Here is a 22,721-nt window from a genome sequence, read left to right as displayed (position 1 = left end):
GACAGCTCTCTACATACCTGTTCCATATTACGATTTTGCTATTGCTAAACATTTTCAAAATCTTAGATCTGTGGGCTGACTTATGGATGTCTGAGCAGCCACATGACTCCCCCTTTCCTTTCTACAATGCTGGCTTCCCTTCACATTCTCGAACAGTTTGTGGGCTGGAGGAAGGGAGAGGGTTTCGAAACCTCCCAACACCTAGACTCAGAAGATGGTTCATTAAGTACCTAGTATGCATGAGGCACAGGCAGGTAAATCTGTCGGAGACATGGTCTATTGGGTTGTAAATAAGTAAGAACTATGTAGTGATTGAGGAAGATAGCTGACGGCAACTTCTGGCCTCCAAATTCTTGGATGTACAAATGCTTTTGTTTATGCATTTACCCTGCAGCAATGCCTATCAGGAAATGTAACTAGAATATCATTTCCTGTTCTTTGGGCCAGAAATCTTTCAGAAAGGGCTAGAGATGACTCATCAATTAAAAGTGCATATTGCCCTTGCAGAGGATCCACGTTTGGTTACTAGCAACCACATGGTGGCTCCCAACTGTGACTCCAGTTTCTGGTCTCTGTGTGTACATGGTGTAATACAAACTCACACAAGCATACACCTACACATAGAACTTGAGGGTCTATCTTAGGGTCTAGAACTTAGGGAGGGGAAGGTGTGCAGCAGTGACCGATTGGCCAAGCCTGTCTTCCAGGCTGAGAGTTAATCAGTCTGGACCTTGCTGCCTTGGCCTCCGAGTGCTGGGGTTTACAGGTATTAGCTACAGCACTCAGATCTGCTGAGTACATGGTCAATGTGGCATCTAGTTTCCCTGAAAAGCATATGGATAGGAAAAAAAAAAATCACACAAGTTGTACAGAGACTTTGCCCAAAAGCTACTCGATATTGACGCACATAAGTTCCAGGACAGTTGTCACACACAGCTCACAAAATAACATGGCAGCTCATCTGCAAAATAAGGCACACATGTCACTGACACTAACTGAAAACTAGCATCAACAGATGCCTAGGTAAACAAAAACCTCTCCTGGAAACTGTGCCTTCATGCAGCCTGCACAGACAGCTCTGTTTGAAGACAAACCATTCTGAACGATGGCATTCTAAGCTGAGATTAACACTGATGCTTGGTCAGAACCGCTAATTTCACAACCTTCACAAAACTGGAGACTGACTCTGCGGCCCTGTGAAGCAGGAGTCTTCAATTCTGGCACACTGATTAGTTATTCAAGGGAGAGTCAAGCAGCAAAAACTTTAGCTTTGTGGGATTCAGAATCAGTGACCTCGATGGAAACCAGAACTGGTTCCAAATGTCATATACAATCTGCTTCAGCTGCTGTTAAGGGAACAAAATTAACAACATAGTCCCCAACTGTCACAGGATGTTTTTATTAACACGGAGGAACTCAAGAATGCTGAAGCCCCTGCACTGCAGCATCTGAGCAAGTGTGAGCCGGGAGGGACAGCAGGAGGGTACCCTGTCCATATGTATGGTCATCACTCAACTGACAGGCTTGCATGGTTACAGGAGGTTTTTGGTGGCTAGCACATTTGTGCGGCTCTAAGAGGTCAGCTTTGACAAGCAGGCTTCTCCACCAGACAGAAAACAGCCAGAACCAGGGACATAGCTGCACAGACACCACCTTAAAAATGGAAATTAATGAGGCTCATACATCAGGAGGCATATTCCACCCTGATCATAAAACAAGAGCAAGAAGGCGCCTCTGGTTCTACTACATAGCCTTTCTTAGATAGATGCTTTTAAACATTAAACACCCGCAGAGCCGTGCTCCTTGTGAACAGTTCATGGCCTCCCAGTCAGCCTTTATAAGACTACTGTTATTTCTGTTATCTATTATTATTTGGATTTTGAACAAAATTGATGGAGTAGGAGCCAGTAGAAGAATCCTGCTTGATCTGGAAATTTTCTGTGGAGAGCCCAAAAGGTCGCAGAACCAAGTTGCCAAGATCTTTTAGTTTACCTGTAACATAAAAACAACTCAGATGAATGCAGGAACAAGCAGGTGACACCAGTCAGTTAACTCTTTTGTCAGGACCTGACACTTTCTGGGAGGGTTCTCAGCCTCTTTCCTCTCAGGGGCGCTGTCACTCCACTGCCTGAGTGACACTGGAGCTCACAGTCCTTCAGGATCCCTCCACGGAGTCAAAATCTCCTGTCAAGCTGGCTAGAATTACAAAGGAGAGGGATGTCCATCCCGAGCGCTGGGTGAAGGCATCTGGCCGAGCCTGGCCTTCCTGGATGTGAGGACAGTGGCTCCTTAACTCACCTGTTCTAAGGCAAACAACAGCTGCTGAGTTCACCCCAACACATTTCTACTGAGCCTCCCGTGTTTACCAGTACACTCTTGGCTCCCACTCAGCCTGTTTCAAGGCTCTTGTTATCCTCTGGGGGAGATGAGGTCTTGTTCATTTGTATAGTGCCACCAACTTCAATATCCCAGGGTTCCCTGCTCTAGCTTCAAGCTTTACTTACTCATCACTTAAGTAATGAAGGCATACCCAAAATAAGGATTCTTAGGCTGTTCTAAGACAGAAGAGGCCCGTGGAGTTTGTGTGTTAAGATGGAACTCCCAAGAGATTTGGGGATTTATGGAGTAGTGGACAGAATTTATAAAACTATGAGTGTTCTGGAAAATTTTGGCTGAGATAGGAGACTGAAGTTTTAATGCTTTCTAAACTGCATTTAACTCTCTTCCAGGTCTGCTTGCAAGGAGATAGGCATGAGGGTAAGATGGGAAGAGACAGCCTAATCCTCAGAGTAATATGCTCCTTTGTGTTCCTTGCTAGCAACATTTGCCACCCTGAGTCCCCCACCAGAGGAAAGACTGAGTGAAGCACTTGTCAAGTTGTATGGTCTTCACAGTCGAAGCTTCTGGACTTCATCTGGAGATCTTGTCCAGAAAGACTTAACATGTCTGAAGAAAAGTTAATCCATTTTTGGAGACAGCTCCCAGACCTGGGGTGATCACTCTCTTGCAGGTACCCCACACTAATATCTAGAGTACATATGCTCACTGCTGCTGTCCTAGAGCACTGTGGGGCAAGGGCTACGCACAGACAGCCTGGTTTCCAGTCGAGTTGAGGTCTGAACCCCGGTAGGACCCCATGGGTGGTGATAATTTTCACCTACATGGGACAGAAGGCGTTCCCTCATGTCTCCTGGACCCCTGGCTCCTGTCGAAGTTACCGCCCCCACAGCCCCCACAGGAGAGGCGTGGCTATCAGCCACAGAAGAACAGCATCACCCAGAACTGGGAATCTATCCAGGGAATTAAAGGTATTCGAGAACTATTTCCTTCGTCTGAGTCTTTTGTTCCAAGAGCTGTATGTAACACTTGGGAAGAGATCTCTCCCGAAGAGCCGCCCGAGGTCCCGCTGCACTCATCACTGTATTGTTGGCTTTTTGTCGGCCCGACGGGACCTGACCCAGTTCAGAGCATCTCAGAGTTACCGAGCGACCTGGAAGGCATGGCAGAGACTTCACCTTCCTGCCTGCACTCGCTTCCCTTTGCTGGAACCCTCGCACCCGACCTGGAAAAAGATCTCCGTAGAAAACCTCGGTACCCAGGCCCACAGAGCACCACTGACATAAACCTTGGGTACCTGCATCCCCAAGCAGACAAAAGTCCAGAAGCACAGGCACAGAGACAGGTGTTCAGGTGGGGTATGACATCATATAAAAATTATCCTTAGGGAAATATGAACCAAATAGTCCCAAGAACGTCAGCTGCTTATTCTGGGGTTATTAAAAGAGGGCAAGGAGAAAAAAAAGCCGCGTAAACACAATAAGATGTCATTACAAGAACAGGTGTGCTGATACATGCCTGTAATTCTAGCACTAAGAAGGCTGAGGCAAGAGAGTTGCCTTGAGTTCCAGCTCACCTGGACTACAGAGCTAATGCCATTCTGCTCCATAGTGCTGTGTTCTTAAGCACCAATGGCCTGGTTTTAGGCTGATCTATGCAAAACCAAGAGTGTTCTTTGAGTGCTCAGAGATTATCCCAGGCTTAAAGTAAAACATTCAAACCTCTCTAGATTCTCACTTTGCCCAGCAAGCTGAAGGACTTGCTTGCATGAAGATCTTTGAACTCCAATGCTTCTCCAAACACAGAGAAAACTAAACTCTATTAGCCTAGGGTGATATGGGCTGCCTAGGTGTGCAGGGATAGAGCAGGGGGAGACTGCCCTGGCTCCCCAGGGGCTCTGCTGAAGCTGCAGTGGAAGACCCTCCTGTGTAGAGACACAGAACAGAACACAAGGTCAAGTCTCCTCTAGAAAAAAACCAAGCCCCTCTGATGGATTACTTCACTTACCATGTGCAGTGTACATATGTGCAGCGCCTTTTGTAGTACAGATGAATAAAACTGTACACACTGTGGTCTACACAGAGATAGATGTAAACTGAGAATTTCATGGAAAGCAAGATAGGCAGAGACAGTGAGCCATACTTCCCATGAGTGGGGAAGAAGACAGGAGGTGGCATTCTGTCTGTATTCAGGTCCTGAGCCAGGCTTGGTGTCCTATGGCTCTTGTGCCACAGGAGTCCACTGACAGCGAATGGTTCAAAAGGGGGAAAGCTTAATGGTGCTCTGGAAGTTACCAAGAGGCCATTTATTCATGAATTAACATCTCTATGATGCTTGGCAAAGAGTCTGAAGCCACGGTCCAGCCAATGGGAACTCAAAGGAACACAACATATATGATGGACTCAGGTTTTTAGTGTCTGAAAAAGTCACTTATTGCTGTCTGTGATGATGGCAAAGCAGCAGCCACCTTCTGTGAAGACAGTGCTTAGTACACACATCACAGACACTTTCCTGTTGCTGTCTGGGCCAGTGTCAATGTTCAGAGGCTAAAGCAGCCCCCTCATCTCAAGGAAGCCTATCTGCCATACTTGTCTCAGGCTGCTAATGCTATGTCTCCCTACCTTGACAGCAATCAGGTTTCCGTATTCCCTCCTCTAGCAAACTTGGCATCTTCAACATGACATGTCCCTTGTATAGTGGAACCTATTACATTAGGATCCTACATCTCCACTCCTTACTGTGCAGTCACATTCCCAAGTAAGGGTCACTGAATTTCACTTCAGTACGTCTGGGGTGGCATTCTCCAGTGATGATGGTCTGTATATTAAAGTTTGTTCTCCAAAGAGAACAAAATTACAAAATTAAGTTAACGTTCTTCAAAGGCAACTTGCTTTTGCAGTTGGTTACTGGAATCTTGAGACACCATTGAAAAACTAACTGTAACCATCCACTTCTAGTAAGGAGAGGAGTGCAGCATCTCCTAGCACACGCAGAGAACTGCTAGGACACGAGATTCAGGGAGAACCGCTAGAGCACACTCAGTGCTACTTGTCTCACAGATTCCCTGGCTCAACAGCTCACGATAAGCATTTGCCGGATGATGACAAATGTCTACTGTAATCAGAGAGTTCGGAGACTTATGCTGGCACCATTACACAATGAACTAAGTCACTAAGAACACACCTCTCACCCTCTCAGTAAGTTGCTAAGAATGGCTCACAGATCTGTATGTGTTAAAAAACCTCTAGGCAAGCACTCTGATGGGTCTGAGAGCCTTGCTCTCCAGGAAGCTACCTAACTGGGGAAGTAATGCTAGGAATTTATCCTTGCCCTCCTAGAGCTGACCTTCAGGAATCCTGGAATGGCCGACCAGTTTCACTTTTATTTATTTTTAAAATAAAAGCATTCTATTTTTGATTTTGTATACATGTATGTCTAAGTGTCTATATGGTATTTGTGAGTGCTTGAAAACAGACTCAGACTCAAGATTATTGTATGTTATGAGCTAAAGCTTTTTGCTTTCTTTTTTTTTTTTTTTTTTTGCTTTTTGCTTTCTAAAACAAGTTAATTTTTCTATCCTTATTCCTAAGAATTGTAAGTATCAGATTTGTTTATCTTTTGTTGTATTATAATGTTTAATTTTAAAAACCATGCTGCTGATTTGAGTTTCACTTTAAAAAATTAGGTCATTTTGGTTTGAGATTAGGGCAACATTTCCCAATGGCACTAAACATACTCCTGCCACTGTGTAGAATGTATTTATGTCAGGTGTCAAACTCAGCGTTGATAATACTAAAACCCTACTATCGAGCCACTCTGAAAACATCGACTATGCTTATTAATGTCCCAAGGCGCCAGTGCTTCAGCCTAGTTTTCTCTATGGAAAATGAATTTCTCATTATTATTACACAAATCTGCTCTTACGTTGAAGACAGGCTAAATTATGTTAAAGAATTACCATTTTTAGAGATTACCTTTATTTTACATGTATGTGTGAGTGTATGTGCATGAAGGAGCCCAAAGAGGTCATAGAAGCATTGGATCCTCTGAAGATGGAATTACAGATGGTTGTTAGTTGCCATGTAGGTTCTGGGAGCCAAAAGCTCTTTGCAAGATCAATAAGTGTTCTTAACTACTGAGCCATCTCTCTTGCCCCTTAAATAGTTATTTCAAATAAAGCTTATGATTTGTTATCAATGAATGTTTGAGACACACACACACACACGTATAACTGTATGCATAGGATCATGTAAAAATTTTGTGGGCAAAAAGATGTTAAGAGTAAAAAAGTCCATTAATTCATCTATCTGAGTGATCTACTGGGAAGTCTACGCACACCTCTAGATACTGTTATCAAACTACATATGGCTAAACTAATGTATTCTACGCTCATTTTCTTTTAGGTCTATGCCCTTGCAATGCACATCAAAGATTTAGAATGTATTCATCTAAAAGATGGAAATAGATAAATTTTAAAAAGGGGGCTGGAGAGATGGCTCAGTGGTTAGGAGCACTGGCTGCTCTCCCAGAGGCAGCTTGTAACTGTCTGTAACTCCAGTTCCTGGGGATCTGACACCATCACGCAGACATATACGCAGGGAAAATACAAGGCACCAATTAAAAGAAAAAAGAAAAGAAATACATTTTAGAAGGTACTCATCAGGAAGGTGCAGCAGCTTCAGAGCAGGGTCGTATGAGAAAGGTCAGACAGACAATGCAATGTCCTTAGTAAAGCAGTAATCAAGAGGCTCGGATTCCAACTACGAAATGTTCTGGCAACTCTAAGAGAATCCATGCCCCAAATGCCCCTCCTACCCCTGCCCCATTTTGTGGGCATGTGCATTGGTGTGCAGAGGTCAACACTGGGTACCCTCTATTCCTGTCTCTCACTGAACCTGGAACTTTCCAATTCAGTGAGAGTAGCAGACACAGAGGTCAAGGGATCCTCCTGCCTCAGTGTCCCCACCGCTAGGGTTACAGATCTATTCCCCCTGCCTATTGTAAACATGGGTTGTGAACTCGGGTCCTCTGAGTAATCTCCTCAGCCTTATGTTTACTCCACACACTTCTCATGTCTTCCCAATCACTAATGTGATTTTTAGTGCTATTTCCAACCCAAAACTCACTTTATTCTGACATTACTGGCTCTAATGACTCCAGATTAAATAAACATAAAACCTTAAGCGTTGATTATGCAATGGAAAGACTCAACTGGGTTTTGAAATTATCATGTGAAAGACAAGGTAGAACTCTGGGTCCTGAAAAAGCTGATCCCTCTCTAAGCCAACTGTGCTTCCTGAAATTAAAAAACAGCCGAGCCAAGCAGGGCTTTGTCCCGCTATAGCATTGCTGCAAAGCAGCAGTCTCAACAACACACACACACACACACACACACACCAGTCTAAACAATACATACTCATGCATACACCTCACAGATTCTGAACCGTTCTTCTCTAAGCAAATGAAAGCAGTTATGGTCCTACCCTAGCCTCCTAGCTGTTATGATCAAGAGAGAAAGTCATGGAAGCAGACTTACCTAACATCTCCTCTTTTAACCTTTCATTACGTTCTTCAATTTGCTTAGGTAATCTCTGAGGAAAAAAGTAGAAACAAGCATTTGGTAAGAAATTTTTACTAAATCTGACAAGATTCTCAGTTCTCTTAAAAAAAAAAAAAACAAAACGGTTTATTTTTTTATTTTTTTATTTTTCTGTGCGTCTGTGCCAGAAGAGTGTGTGGGAGCCACTGGCTGGAGTTGTAAGTGGTTGTGAAACACCTGACTGGGTTCTGGAACTGAGCTGGGTCCTATGGAAGAGTAGGGAGTACTCATAACCAGTCATTTCTCTAACTCTCAGTTCTTTTGTGTGTGTCTGTGTGTTTGTGTGTATACACAAACCAACTGAGTGGGTTCTGGGAACTGAGCTGGGTCCTATGCAAGCAGGGAGTACTCATAACCAGTCATTTCTCTAACGCTCAGTTCTTTTGTGTGTCTCTGTGTTTATGTGGTGATCAGAAAATAACTTTCTGGGGTAGGACTTTTTCCTGTCGTCATGTGGGCTCTAGGAACTGAACTTAGGGCATCAGACTTGGCAGCAAGCCTTGACCTGCTGAGCTGCCCCATCACATTCTCAGGCAGAAACAATGTCTAGATCAAAGGTGGACCTCAGGACAATTTTGTGACTAAGCCAGTTGCGGTGCACACAGCTGTAATCCAAGTACTTGCGAGACATACGCAGAAGGATGACTGAGAGTTGGAGGCCAGTCTGCTTAAGTGGAGAGTTACCAGCCAGTAAGGCTCAGTCTCAAAAACCCCAAACTAAGGGGTTTGGGCAAGAAGATGATGAGTTTGAGGTCAACTTGGGCTAGAATGAGACACGATCTTAAACAAATAGACAAAGACCACAAATAGATCACAAAAGGGTAGATCATAATCACCCATCAATTTCATTTCTAGAGATCTGATGCTTTCCTCCAACCTCCATAGGCACCAAGCACCATGTGGCACACAGATATACTTGCAAGCAAAATACTTATACACATAAAATAAGATAAAATTCTAGTAGACCCACTAAACTGTGTAACTATAGCAACAAAATAACCCCAATGTAAAAAGAAAAGCTTACACAGCTTATTTATTTAACTTTGGGGGATAGGTCTTTCTGTATAGTCCAGCTGGTTTCAAAATCAGGTTTCTTTCCCCTCCAGGTCTGGGATTACAGGAGTGTGCTGTCATGCTGGCTCATATATGTGGAGAGCAAATGGTATGTAGTCCCAGTGAGTGAGTAGCCATCACAAAGACCTATCTCCCATGTATTTTGGTAATCATAAAAATAGAATTTAGTTGTAACCGGGAAGACTAAAGATTTACTAAGTACAAAGCAAAAGAAACGAGAAATACTTCTGATTTTTTTTTTTTTTTATAGCTCTGGCTATCCTGGAACTTGTCATATAAACCAGGCAGGATTTGACCTCACAGAGATCCACCTGTCTCTGCCTCCTAAGTGCTAGGATTAAGGACATGCATCACTACTCCCAGCCTGAGAAGATACTTTAAAATCTGTTTTACCATACAAGCTTCTCTTGCTTGATGTACTGATGGATCTTTTTCTAATACTGATTTATAATCTTCCAGTGCTTCATCTAGTTTGTCTGTTTTCTCATATAATTCAGCTCTCCTCAGTATTGCACGGATGTAGGTGGGGTTTAACTGAATTGCTGTAAAAAGAAAAGAAATTGTTATCTCAAGAAAGGGTTCTAAGTACCCTGAGAAGAGCCCCCATTTGTTGGTGGTGGTGCAAATGAATACAGCCACTATGGGTCTCAGTTTGGACGTTCCCTAAGACATTAAAAATAGAACTACCGCCGGGCGTGGTGGCGCACACCTTTAATCCCAGCACTCGGGAGGCAGAGGCAGGCAGATTTCTGAGTTCGAGGCCAGCCTGGTCTACAAAGTGAGTGCCAGGACAGCCAGGGCTACACAGAGAAACCCTGTCTCGAAAAACCAAAAAAAAAAAAAAAAAAAAAAAAATAGAACTACCATACATATAACATAGCTATTCCACTCCTGGGCATACCTAAGAGAGCTCCACATCCTACCATAGAGACAGTTGCACATTAGTGTTTATTGCTTCTCTATTTACAATGCCACAGTTATGGAACCACACTAGATGTCCATCAATAGACAAATGGGTAATAAAAATGTGGAAAACTGTTGTAAAAAATTTTTCAGGAAAATAAATGGAACATAGAAAGTCTAATATTAAGCAACGTGATTCAAATTCAGAAAGACAAAAATCTCTTCGTGTTCCCTCTATATGTAGATCCCTGACTGTGATGTATACATGTTTATATTTAACCAGCTGTGAGTGTGGGTTCAGCAGCTAAGCTCCTCAATGAGTCAAAGGCAGGTAATCAGAAGGGAAGTAAATTCTGTTCCACATCCGAGTTGTGATGCCAAAGTAGCATTTGTTCAAATGCTTTCTCATTTACTACTGTAAAGCAACTGGCTAAAACTCCATGTGAAAGCACGCTTACTCTACGACGACTCCTCCACAGTACAGTCCCTCTGAAAAGGCCGTCTTACAAAGCTGCTTCTTTAAAACCCCAGTATGAGAGCCCAGACCTGAATACACACCCAAGCTGTCTCTCTAACTGAGGCAATGCTCTTTCAACCGAAGTTTTACCTTTGCTGCAGTCAGTGATGGCCGTATCCTTCTTGTCCTGTAAGGAAAGATGACAGATCACATTAACATATATTCCTCCTGTTTCATCTCAAAGATCCAAAGACCCATTACCATGATCTAATCATCAAAGACGAGTATGAAGATGAAGAATATAGAGTTGAGCCAGGCAGTGGTGGCACACATCTTTAATCTCAGCACTTGGGAGGCATGGGCAGGCAAATCTGAGTTCAAGGCCAGCCTGATCTACAGAGTGAGTTCCAGGGCTACAGAGAAACCCAGTCTTAAAACAAAGAAACGGGCTGGAGAGATGGCTCAGTGGTTAAGAGCACTGACTGCTCTTCCAAAAGTCCTGAGTTCAAATCCCAGCAACCACATGGTGGCTCACAACCATCTATAATGAGATCTGATGCCCTCTTCTGGAGTGTCTGAAGACAGCTACAGTGTACTTACATATAATAAATAAATAAATCTTAAAAAAAAAAAAAAAGAACACTTGGTTTAAAAACAAACAAACAAACAAACAAATCTATGCATATTAATGGTATATGCCTGGTCTTATTGTAGCTTGGTATGTCGTGTTTGGTTGATATCCCCAGGAGGCCAGCTCTTTCCTGAGGGGAGGCACAGTGGGTGTAGATCTGGGATGGTGGTGGAATTGGGGGTAGAGGAGGGAGGGGAAACTGCAGTCAGGATGTAATACATAAGAGAATAGTAATAGAAAAGAATGCGGGGTTGGAGAGATGGTTCAGTGGTTAAGGCACTTGCTGTTCTTGCAGAGGTGTAGCTAGCACATGGCGGTTCTGTTTATAATTGTTCCAGGAGGTCATCTTTTTCTGACATCTGGGGGTATTGAGCATGCATATGGCACACATACATACAGCACTCCACATTAAAAAAATGAGTATTAAAAAAAAGAATGTTGTTCAAGGAAATCACATGAAAATAGATGTTAGTTCCTATATAAAATTCAAAGTTCACGTGAGCTTCTCTGAAAGCCTCTTGGTAACAAATGAGATCCTGTTTCAAACAGGATCAAACAAAATAACGAGTTTATTATGTTAGCCCAGCTTTAAAAACATCGCTGAGTCTGGTGGCTGACAACTGTCATCCTAGCACTGATGAGGCTGCAGCAGGCAGACAGCTGTAGCCCGCACCACTGAGGCAGCCTGGGCTAGTCGGTGAGTTCCAGGCCGCACTGGGACTACTGAGACTGTCTCAAAAAGCACACAATAAGAACAAAACAAAACAAAACAAAAAGGAAAAAATTCATAAAGGTAAGACTAAAATAAACCTTTAAAAGGACAACAACAAATCACCATGGCTACTACAGATGCACAGACTCTCAAATTCCCAGGCAGAGCCTGCAGTCCGGCTCTGAGGGATTTCTATAGCCCATTTTGCAATGATAGCTTATATCCTACAGGAAAGTGTAAAAACTCACATAAATACTGATTGCTGACTAATACACATTTTTTTTTTTTTAAATTGAAAGCAAGTAACTGAGGCAGGCATCAGTCTGGTCTACACCAGCAACCTCAGCACCAGGAGGCCGAGGAAAGAGCATTACAGATTCTGCACTGAAAACCACAAAGAACTGATTCAGTTTTCTGAATATAAAATGTTGGTTTATCTACTCTATAAAATTATTTCTTTGCCCACATAAAACATTCCAAAAAATGTATGTAGCTTTAGAAACCAAATCCAACAATAAGTACATTCTAGTTTCATACTCTCCAGGACCCCTTGCTCCTACCCCTCCCCGCCCCAATCAAACAAACTTGGTAGCTCAAAATGATTTTGACAAAGGTACTAGAGAATTTAAGACATTAAAGAGCCAGGGTTTTTTAGTGGTGGTGGTTTTTTTTGTTAAACAAAAACAAGAAAAAAACAACAAAACAAAAACAAAACCAACTTCAACCAACTTCAGCCAATATAATAGCTGACAATAACTCACCCATAGCACTTTGGATATAATTAGCTATAGTTTGACATAGGTTTAAAAAAAAAAATCCCAATATTTTAATGTAGCCACACTACTTATGTTGAGCAGACAGAAAATCAGATAAGCTCACAACAACTCTCACTAGTATCAACATGGTCTAGACACATGTCTGCACATCTGTTTACTCTATTCTTCTTGCTTGGCAATACCAAGTGCTCACTAATACAGATATATAAAAAAACTTTACCTGACACCTATTTCGCCACTTGCCATTTGCCTCAAGCACCAGCCACTTCTCCCAGTGTTCATATTCTTGACAGAAAAACCCAAATCTTAGTAACAAGTAACTTTTTATCTTGGTTTTTATTTTTGGTTTTTTTTTTTTGTGTGTGTGATTTATTTTATGTATAGAATACACTGTAGCTGTTTTCAGCCATACCAGAAGAGGGCATCACATCCCATTATAGATGGCTTTGAGCCACCATGTGGTGGCTGCGAATTGAACTAAGGACTTCTAGAAGAGCAGTCAGTGCTCTTAACCATTGGGCCATAGCTCCAGCCCCCTCAGCTGGAATTTTAACTAATGGCTTTCTGTGCCTCCAGGTCTTTACAATTCCAGAAGTCTAAAAGCAGCAGCTACAGCTATTCTGAGATGTGCACTACTTGGCTTCCTGCTTTACTAACCTGCCCTAGTTAGGGGGAACTTGTCAGGCTGCCTTCATCAAAGTACTCTGCCTGCTAATTTAATGAGCAATGTTAACGTGTGCCTGAGCCAAGTTCTTCTAAGTAGTTTTCTAGCCTCTCAGTACCCTTTTCACCAGGGAAATACACAACCTGAAGCGCTTGCACTAGTTTTGGAGAGAAATGACCCTATGGAGCACCGGAAGATCATGCATGAGCCTAGGAGCACTGGGGATCATGCAATAACGGAAAAGCAAACTAGCTCCTACCTGTTTCATCCTCGCAGCAGCTCTATTTGAAAACAGAACAGATCGATCTTTCTGGAAACAGGCTGGGCACATCTGAAGGGCTTGACTGTAAGAACTCTCAGCTTCCATGTAATCTGAGGATAATACCATAAGATGGAACAGTCATTATGATTTTATTTTGTTGAATCGCAACGCAGTTTCCTACTCACAGGACCAAAGTTTCTAATGAAAAGATGGTCCTAGGCTATTAGGTTTTAAACATCATTCCCCGTTCTGTCTATAAAGACACAGTTGCCTGTTCATCCCAGTGGCATCAGGCACATGACTGGTGAACTGATGAACATCCTGTCAGTCAAGAGCCCTCAATTCTCAGAGCAGTAGCATGTCCTCATTGTTCAGCTTTCATTTGGTTCAGCAATTTAGGAAAGAATTTCCAAAGTGTTTAAGGGACTGGATAGGTGAAAGACTACAAGTGAGGTCTATGATTCAAAGTGAAGAAGACAATTCTAAGGTTTAGGATGTAGCTCATTGACATGTTTGATTAGTATGTGCATAGTGTTAAACTAGTCCCTAGCACTAGGGATGGGAGGGAGGAATCAAACTATTGATTTCAGTATTTAAAAAAAAAGTCAGGGTGGGGCATGGTAGCACACACATTTAATCTTAGCGCATGGGAGGCAAAAGGCAGGCAAGGCCATCCTGGTCTACATATTGAGATCCAAGACAGCCAGACCTACCTGGTGAAACTGTCTCAAAAACAAAACCAACAGCAACGAAAAACAAACAACCCCCCCAAAACAAACAAACAAACAAAACCACACCAGCTAGCTAGGTATGATGGCACATACCTTTAATATTAGCAATAGGGAGGCAGAGACAGGTGGATTGCTGAGTGTTCAAGGCCAGCCTGCCCTACGCAGTGAGTTTCAAGGTTACATAGCCTGAACTTTTCTTGGGGGGGGGGGGGGGGAGAAAAGGAAGGAGGGAGAGGGAAAGAAAAAAGGAAATGATGAGGAAAAATTAATCTAAACCCCAGTAGAAGAAAACACGAGAGGCATGTGCATGTGCCTCTCTTAGGCATGTGCACTCTGAAATGTGACAGGCTGCATAACACTAAGTATTGCTGGAAACCATGAACACACTCTCAAGCAAACACAGGAAACGTAAGGAAAGAGCACTGTGCAGGTTTGAAGGAAGCTTGTTCCTGCAGTGTGCCATGTGTTGGTGGAGGAGATCTGCAAAACCAGAGTCTACTGGCAGGTCCTCGGGTGAGTGCTGCTGCTGCCCTAGAAGGGGGAGCAGGGGTGGTGCCTGCAGGGAGTTTTAGGAAGTGGGAGTGGTTAGGAAGCCTGAGCCTTCTCCCCAGCCTCTCCATCCTTTCCTCTTGAGATGTTAGCCCTTCCTCTTGGACACATTCCCACCATCTGGCATGAGACCCTTACCAAAGCAGCCACTGCTATGTTTTGACTCTTAGCCCACAAAAATGAGCAAAATGAGTCTGTTTTCTTTATAAAATTAGCCTGCCTTGGATATTTTGTCACAACAACTAAAATCTAACCAATAATCACAGACAAGGACACATGAAAGCAAGCAAGCAGGTATGTTAGCAAATATCTATAAGCTCTGCTCTTTGGAGGCTGAGGCAGGAGCATTATAGTCTATCCTGGTCTACATAGTGGGATCTTGTCTCAAAAGCCAGAAAGAAAAAAAAAAAAAAAACCTAAACAAACAATAAAAATGTAGTAAATGACTTCTCTTTCGGGAAGGTAGCATATGGGGACTGGGATGATGCTTTTGTCAACACATTAAGGTTAGGGTTTTCCAAAGCAGTAGCTAAAGAGCTTTCTCCTTAATGCCGAGATTAAAAGCTAAACCACAGAAGAGAAAGAGGATGCTGGTGCAAGAGCCTCATGGTAACTGCTCACTGCGACTGAGGATGGATTAGTCCTGCTGTGGCGAAGCAGGAGCCGTGCCCTTTGCAACTGTTCTCTGCTGTGTGTGGGCCCGGGAGAGGACGGGGTTGGATGAGCAATCCTAGCAGTGCAGAACTCACCTCCTCTCTTAAACTGCTCGTTCCCCTCCTCCTTTAGTTTAGTGCTCTCCTCTCTTCTTTTCTGAAAGAGATCAAATAATTATACAGTTTCTCACAATCTTATAAAGGAAATGGGGGGTAAGGGCCACATTGTAATCCAGCATTCAGGAGCTGAGGCAGAGGACTGCTGAGAAACTGAAGCCAGCCTGGGTTATAACTGAGACCCTGTGTCAAAAATCAAAACTTAAAGCTGGCAGTGGAGGTGTATGCCTTTAGTCACAGCACTCTGGAAGGCAGAGGCAGGTGAATCTCTGTGAGTTTAAGGCCAGCCTGATCTACAGAGCAAGTAAGTCCCAGGACAGTCAGGGCATAGAGGAACCTTGTCTCAAAAAAAAAAAAAAAAAAAAAAAAAAAATCAAAACTCAAACTTGAGATTTTTCTCCTCTTGGCTTCTAATAACTCAGCAACTTATATAGATGACTTAAAATTTATCAAACACAAACATGGACCAAGTGCTGCCCACAGAGAAAAGATGGAACATGCTAACAATGTGGTTGCTCCAAGGCCCACTGGCAGAACCACCTGGAGGCCTACCTTCCACATCTGGACAGTGTTTTGTCCAATCCCCACAAAAGCAAGTAAACACACAGAACCGCCCAGGGAAGCCCTTCCTCAATTTTGTTAAAATCTAAAACCTTGGACTCAACAAAATCTGTGAAAGGAAAATAACATAAGCATGTATATTTCGTGTACAAGAGAAGCTTAAGACCTAAACAACTGGTACTCTCAGGTTTAAGACCCAAGCCTGGGGGTAGTGGTGCACACCTGTGATACCAATATTCTGGAGGCAGAGCCAGGCATGGTTTTTTTTTTCTTTCCAAAAACAAAACAAAAGCAAAACAAACAAACAAAAACAAAAAAACCAATTCAAAACAAACTAGAAACCAAAATAAAAAACACATTTCTCTTGAGAAGACTTGTTAATATACTACTTGAAAAGGCTGTGTATTATTAGATGCTGGATCAAACAAAGTAGTTGAATTTTGATAAGGATGATAAAAGGTAGGTGTGAACTGATGCCACTCTTTATGGTATCTGCTGTGTGGCAGACAACCATTTGTGTAAGTACAACAATAATTCACTTCACAATACAGCATGCCAGCACTAGCACATTTGCCTAGCATACTCTAGGCTCTGCAATCTAACCGCCAGCACCAAAAGAAAAAGCAAACACACCCTTTCCTATAGGTCACCACAGCTGAGAAGGGCTGGCCAAGAGGATACAGCTAAATGACTGGCAGGGGCATGTGAAGGTCAAAGAACATCATGTGGGACTCAAGTCATCAGGCTTGGCAGTAAGTGCCTTTTCATGCTGAGACATCTCTCCTGGTCTAAAGTTCTGGTTTTTGTTTTAAGAAAGGGTGCTGCCCAGGCTGTCCTCAAGTTTGCAATTTTATTGCCTCAGCCTCTCTTATATTGTGATTACATGCAAGGACAAGCACATCTGACTACAGACATATTCTCATTTACATCTTAAAGTTATTAGATTAAGGCTGAAAATTTTCACTTTTTTGGCTCATTGTTGGATTTTTTTTTCCAGTGTCATAATCGCCATAAAATCAGGTATGATACTCTCCTGTTCCTAATAATCTGAAATAACCAATGAGAACATTTCTTCTATTTTGTTGGTTAATGATAATTTCACAAAAATTCCTTATAATACTAGCAGAAAGTAAAATGCAGCTAATGGAGGGCTGGGGTAACTCAGGGTAGAGCACTGGCTTAGCACGGGTAAGTTCCCGAGTTTACAGGCACATACCCCCCTAAAAGTAAGTCTGCCTACTGACTTTCTGTTTTGTTTTGTATTTTGAGACAAGGTTTCTCTGTGTAGTCCTGGCTGTGCTGGATCTCACTTTGCAGACCAGTCTAGCTTCCAACTTCAATCTGCCAGCCTCTATATCTCCTGAGTGCTGGAACTAATGGACCGGCTTGGCTACTAAACGTTTGGCATAGATGCTATAAACTGAACCCTACACTGACTTTCTAGAGGTATGTTTCTGAAGGGTAAACAATATTTGCTTTCATTTGCTGAGGAGACAGTTCTGATAAGGTAGCTCATGAACTTGACTATCTTTCCGATGAAACATACTGCAGGAAATATAATAGCTCAAGTTAGATAAGGTGAATGCCTATAATCTCAGCCCCTGAAAGGTAGGGGGAGGAGGATTAAAAGTCAAAGGCCACCTTAAGCTACAGTGTCTGAAGCTAGCTACACGAGACCTGTATCTCAAAATCCTCCTGACCCTACGCTATCCGCTGCTCCCCAAAGATAACTTTCATGTTAAAATGGGTTTAATAGTAAGAAAAGCATGTGAGATATGCTAACGATGGCTGTATGCAGGAAGCTGAGGCAAGAGGATGACAGAGTTCAAGTCCTGAGTTACAGTTTAAGAACTCAGCTCAAGAGGAAACAAACAGGGCAGGGTAGCCTATGCCTGTAATCTCAGCTACCTATGCCCATGACAACCTGATTCACGGTCCTATGTCCTATCCAATACTTTTGCTAAGTTCATAGCACATGGTAGTAACAAGGCATGCTCATCTTGTAGTAAGGCCTTATCTCTCAGAGATCCAGCCCTTTTATAAGTACGGAAGAGTGAAGGAACTTCCTTGCTTTGTGTATTGTTGCTGGATCTCCTTTCAGCTTTGTAAAATGATTACCTCACTCCATTTTAGTGACTCTTTATAGAACCCGAATCTGCCACACGTGTTATCTAGCCTATTCCTTTGATACTGTATACCAACCACTTCACTAAATAACCCTTTGGTGGCCTAAACTACAATCTTCACTCGAGCTCTTTGAAGATAAGCTCAAATACCATGGAACCTTGTCTGACTACCGCGCTTGTCAGGTAAGAAAGGAGGGCATAAGGCGGGCAGCTCCAAGACAAGGAAGTTGAGAGTGATGTTTAATTAGTAAATGCTACACCACACTTTAGACTTGGATCCGGAGACCTGAGTTGGAAAATCAGTTTTACCATCTATTAGGTGCATGGTCTTAGTCTTAACCACTCACACATTAACTTAAAAAACATCTTAGCTTAGTAGCTGGTACTAGGTTTCCAACAAATAGCTACTATGCTTCACAATGTGTTCCTTGACACTTAACCGTGCTCTGCAGTTACAATGCCACCAAGGTATTTAGGATTAAAAAGCACAATCCATAAAATGGTGCTAAGTAAGTTTACACGAAGCTTGTTACAGAAATTCAGCAACTCACCTTAGGAGGGATCACTTAAAAAACAAAGCAGAAGGTGGTGATGAAGATGAAGTCAAGCAGCAGAGCACCTGGCCTGCATTTGTAAGGACTTGGATTTGGTTATGCCACAAAAACCCAAGAAGCTATAGGTATGTGTGTACATACGTATTATAAGCACGTTGTAGATCCTTAAGGTAGAAGACAGAATTCTAAACACACAGGAAAAAGCCAGCAATTTCTTTGTTAAACTGAATGCTCAGGTTTTGGTTTTGTGTGCCTGCCTATATCACAGCACTAGGGAAGTGAAGGTAGGAAGACTGGGAGTTAGTTTGGGCTACGTAGTCATACCCTGTCTTAGATAGGGTGTTACTGCTGTGAACAGACACCATGAGCAAGGCCAAGTCTTTTTTTTTTTTTTTAAAGATTTATTTATTTATTATATGTAAGTACACTATAGCTGTCTTCAGATACTCCAGAAGAGGGCATCAGATTTCGTTACAGATGGTTGTGAGCTACCATGTGGTTGCTGGGATTTGAACTTGGGACCTCCAGAAGAGCAATCGGCACTCTTAACCACTGAAGGGCCAAGTCTTATAAAGGACATTTAATCGAGGCTGGCTTATAGGTTCAGAGGTTCAGTCCATTATCATTAAGGTGGGAGTATGGCAGCATCCAGGCAGGCACAGTACAGGTAGAACTGAGAGTTCTACATCTTCATCTGAAGGCTGCTAGTGAAAGACCGGCTCCCAGGTAGTTAAGACAAGGATATTACAGCCCACATACACAAGGCCACACTTCTTCAATAAGGCCACACCTCCCAACAGTGCCACTCCCCGGGCCAAGCATCTGCAAACAATCATATACCCTGACCTAAAACATGTACAAAGTAATGAATTAAAACTTAGATGGGTTTTAAGCTAGGTAGGCATGGTGGCTGAGGCCTGTAACCCTAGCCTAGCATTTGGGAGGCAGAGGCAAGAGGACTGCTACAGGGTCATTCTATATATTGTTTCAGTCCAGTCAAGAGGACACCGAGAGACCATATCCCCCCCCCCCCGCCCCCCCAAACACCACCACCACCATCACAAGTGGCTTAGGAGGCACATTATCCACAACCATTTACCTGTTTCTCTTCTTCTGGCATGTTTTTTTCCAGTTCAATTAGGTATTCTTCATCCAGTTCAGAACTAGAATCATCGCTGGCTTTGTTCCCTGCCATGTGCGCCCCTGGCTGTTCCTCCTCAAACGAGGCACTACAGTCATGAAAACATTCCTCTTCTCCATGGTCGTCCTGTGGATGGGCTTCAGCATCCTTCGGCAGCTTACTCTGGGAGTGCTGACCCTTGGGATCAGGAACCATGGGGCTGGCAGACTCTCCTTCTTGAGGATCTGTGACTTTCAGACCATTGAACAGATCTTCTGGGACCTTACAGTCTTCTGACTTTTCCTCCATGCTGAGTTCAGGGAGGGAGGTGCGGCTAAATGTCTGGAAAAAAAGAAAAATAATGTTTTATGTAGTGATAGTTATCTACGTATATATGTAGTCTTCTTTTGTTTTTTTCAAAACGGGGTTTCTCTGTGTAGCCCTAGCTGTCCTGGAACTCACTCTGTAGACCAGGCTGGCCTCTGCCTCTCGAGTGCTGGGATTAAAGGCGTGAGCTACTAGTGCCCGGCTGTATACAGTCTTAAATCCCTTCTGTCTTTCACACCTAAACAAACTTCTACATATAACCCCGCCAAACACAGCTTGACTTTCTTTGACTGGGGAGTCTTTATTTATTTGTTTATAAGTATTATTGGTTTTTTTTGGGTTTTCTAGACAGGGTTTCTCTGTGTACCTCTGGCTGTCCTGGAACTCACTTTGTAGACCAGGCTGGCCTCCAACTCAGAAATCTGCCTGCCTCTGCCTCCCAAGTGCTGGGATTAAAGGCGTACACCACCACTCCTGCAGTCTCATCATTGGGGAGATGTAGTTAGAAAGAGCAGAAGTTCAAGGCCATCCTTGGCTACACAGCAGCAAATGTGAGGCTAGCCTGGGATATGAGACCCTGTATTAGCCCCCTCCCCAGCCCCAAACTAGAGTATAATAAACTCACACTCAATGCCAATTATCATTTAAACTGATAGTCTTGCTGATCAAAAATGGTATCAGACTTATACCAAGACTAACATCCCCACTTCCCACTGGTGCTGGAGACTGAATCTTAGACTTTGTGGTACATGTAAGCCATTTAAACTGAACCACACCCTCGATCCATACCCTAAATTAAAAGACTGATTTTAATGTGACTTTTCCACGTCCTGAAGTTTGCTGGATGGCACAAATTAGACAGAATCCAAAACAGCTGCAGGAAAAAAAAAAAAAAAAAAAGAAAAGAAAAAAAGAAAGAAAGAAGAAAGACATGGTTCTAATCTTTGTTCAGAATAAATGACCAAGTTGTCAACAGGAAACAATGAAGTCCGAATGGGACACTATCGCCACTGGAAGCCGAAGAATAAGTTTCTTATGGAGCCCAAGATGGCATCTGTGCCCAAACCGTGCTTATCATCGTAAGCAAATGCAAGCGGTATAGCTTAGGTAGCTAATTCTGGAAGGGGAGCCTTTGCGCAGATGTTTTCACAGGCATCCTCCAGGGACTCAGAACTCAGCCTTGGAAGAGCCGGTTCTCAACCCTCGCTGCGCAACCCTGCTGCCCAGATCCTGACAATATTGGTCTGCAGTCAGGTCAGAGCATCTCTGTTTTTTTTAAAGTGACTCTGGTGATTTTACGTGCATCCTATTAACCACAGCTGCTCTAGAAGCTGAGTCAGAACCTCTGCGGTGCCTGCCACCCCTCTGGTCGCAGCAAAACCACGCCAATGACCCAGTGTCGCGTCAAAAGTCCGAATTCGTCCTAGCCTGTTCCAGGAAAAGTTAAAAGCGAGGGTCAGGACGCGTAGGCTTCGCTTTGACTCGAGTGTCGCGCCCCTCCCGGCTATGAGTCAAGGTTAGAAAAGCCCCTCCCCGCGCGACCCCGCGCCTGTCCCCGGCCACAGTCCTCACCGAACGCCGCGAGACCCACGACGGGCTTCACAACCTCCCGGCTCCTCTTTCCACTGCTCCTGCCTCCGAGTCCTTCTACTTCCCCCTGAGTCAGGTGCACTTCCGGCCGCGCTGGCCAATGGCACCATTGCTGGCAAAGCATTCTGGGAAATGTAGTGGCCAACTCGAAGAGAGTGAGCGGAAGTAGCTGTGTGACGTCACTGTACGGCTCAGTACTATGAGCCGCAGCTGGCATCTTGAGTTACGACAAATCCTGCCATTTAGCACAAAGTAATTTTTCAAATGCGACTACTTGTGGCTTTAAAAACGTCTTTAGTCTGGCGTCCCTCATGTTAGGAATGTGCATAAGAACCCGAAAACATACTTCGTCCCAAAATAAACATTTCTTTCCAGTAGTTTCCAAAGTGCCTTTCAAGAGATCTGTTAGGAGAGTAACAGTTTTCAAAATAGTAAATATTACACACTTTTTCCACTCATTTTCTCATGACTGTACAGCGCTTTCCAGAGGTTTTCTTCTGATATAGTGCAACAGAAGGAATACAAAAAGAGGTGGATTATTTTAGCTATTAGGCAAGTCCTTCTATTTGTGAGCTAGACCTCCAGGCCTTCACCTGTCCAGTATTAAATCAGAGATTTGCAAAAAATTGAAACAATGCCACTCTTCTTGTGACAGGATAGCAAAGATGGAGAAAATTAAAAAGACATAGGAAAGGAAAGTAGCCTTTCATCAAGTCTGGTTAAGTTTCTCCTAGGCTCAGGCATGAATTCCCACAAGGGGCTAGGAAACATGACTTAGCAATTGAGAGCAATGACTGCACTTTCAGAGGACCAGGGTTCAATCCCCAGTACTCACATGGCAGCTTACAACAACTTTAACTCCAGTTCCAGGGTATTTAAGACCCTCTTCTGAACTTCATGGCCACCAGGCACACACATGGTAAACAGGCATACATGTAAACAAACACTCATGCACACCAGAAAAGTTAATTAGATAAT

At 43.3% G+C, this 22,721-nt stretch overlaps 1 protein-coding gene across 1 annotated transcript; it reads right to left on the bottom strand.

The window, feature by feature from the left end:
* Positions 1–1,380: 1,380 nt before the first annotated feature.
* Ttc1 (tetratricopeptide repeat domain 1) lies at positions 1,381–21,812 on the bottom strand. Its single transcript, XM_021176904.3, has 8 exons — positions 21,726–21,812; positions 19,806–20,168; positions 15,445–15,505; positions 13,413–13,525; positions 10,521–10,557; positions 9,404–9,552; positions 7,874–7,928; positions 1,381–1,992 (listed from the first exon to the last, which is right to left on the bottom strand). The coding sequence occupies exons 2-8, from the start codon at positions 20,133–20,135 to the stop codon at positions 1,859–1,861; spliced, it is 879 nt and encodes a 292-aa protein (XP_021032563.1). The 5' UTR covers positions 20,136–20,168; positions 21,726–21,812; the 3' UTR covers positions 1,381–1,858.
* Positions 21,813–22,721: the final 909 nt, after the last annotated feature.

This window comes from Mus caroli, unplaced genomic scaffold (genome assembly GCF_978045245.1).
Source record: "Mus caroli unplaced genomic scaffold, Mus_caroli_1 scaffold_13, whole genome shotgun sequence".
Taxonomy (NCBI): domain Eukaryota; kingdom Metazoa; phylum Chordata; class Mammalia; order Rodentia; family Muridae; genus Mus; species Mus caroli.
This window is presented reverse-complemented; position numbering and strand designations above follow the sequence as displayed.

Excerpts from the sequence above, each read along its gene's own strand:
- Ttc1 (XM_021176904.3), bottom strand. The coding sequence starts at position 20,135 with ATGGAGGAAAAGTCAGAAGACTGTAAGGTCCCAGAAGATCTGTTCAAT. Across the intron at positions 9,553-10,520 it reads CATCACTGACTGCAGCAAAG|CAATTCAGTTAAACCCCACC; the intron begins GTAAAACTTCGG and ends TTCTTTTTACAG. Across the intron at positions 1,993-7,873 it reads GTTAAAAGAGGAGATGTTAG|GTAAACTAAAAGATCTTGGC; the intron begins GTAAGTCTGCTT and ends TTTATGTTACAG.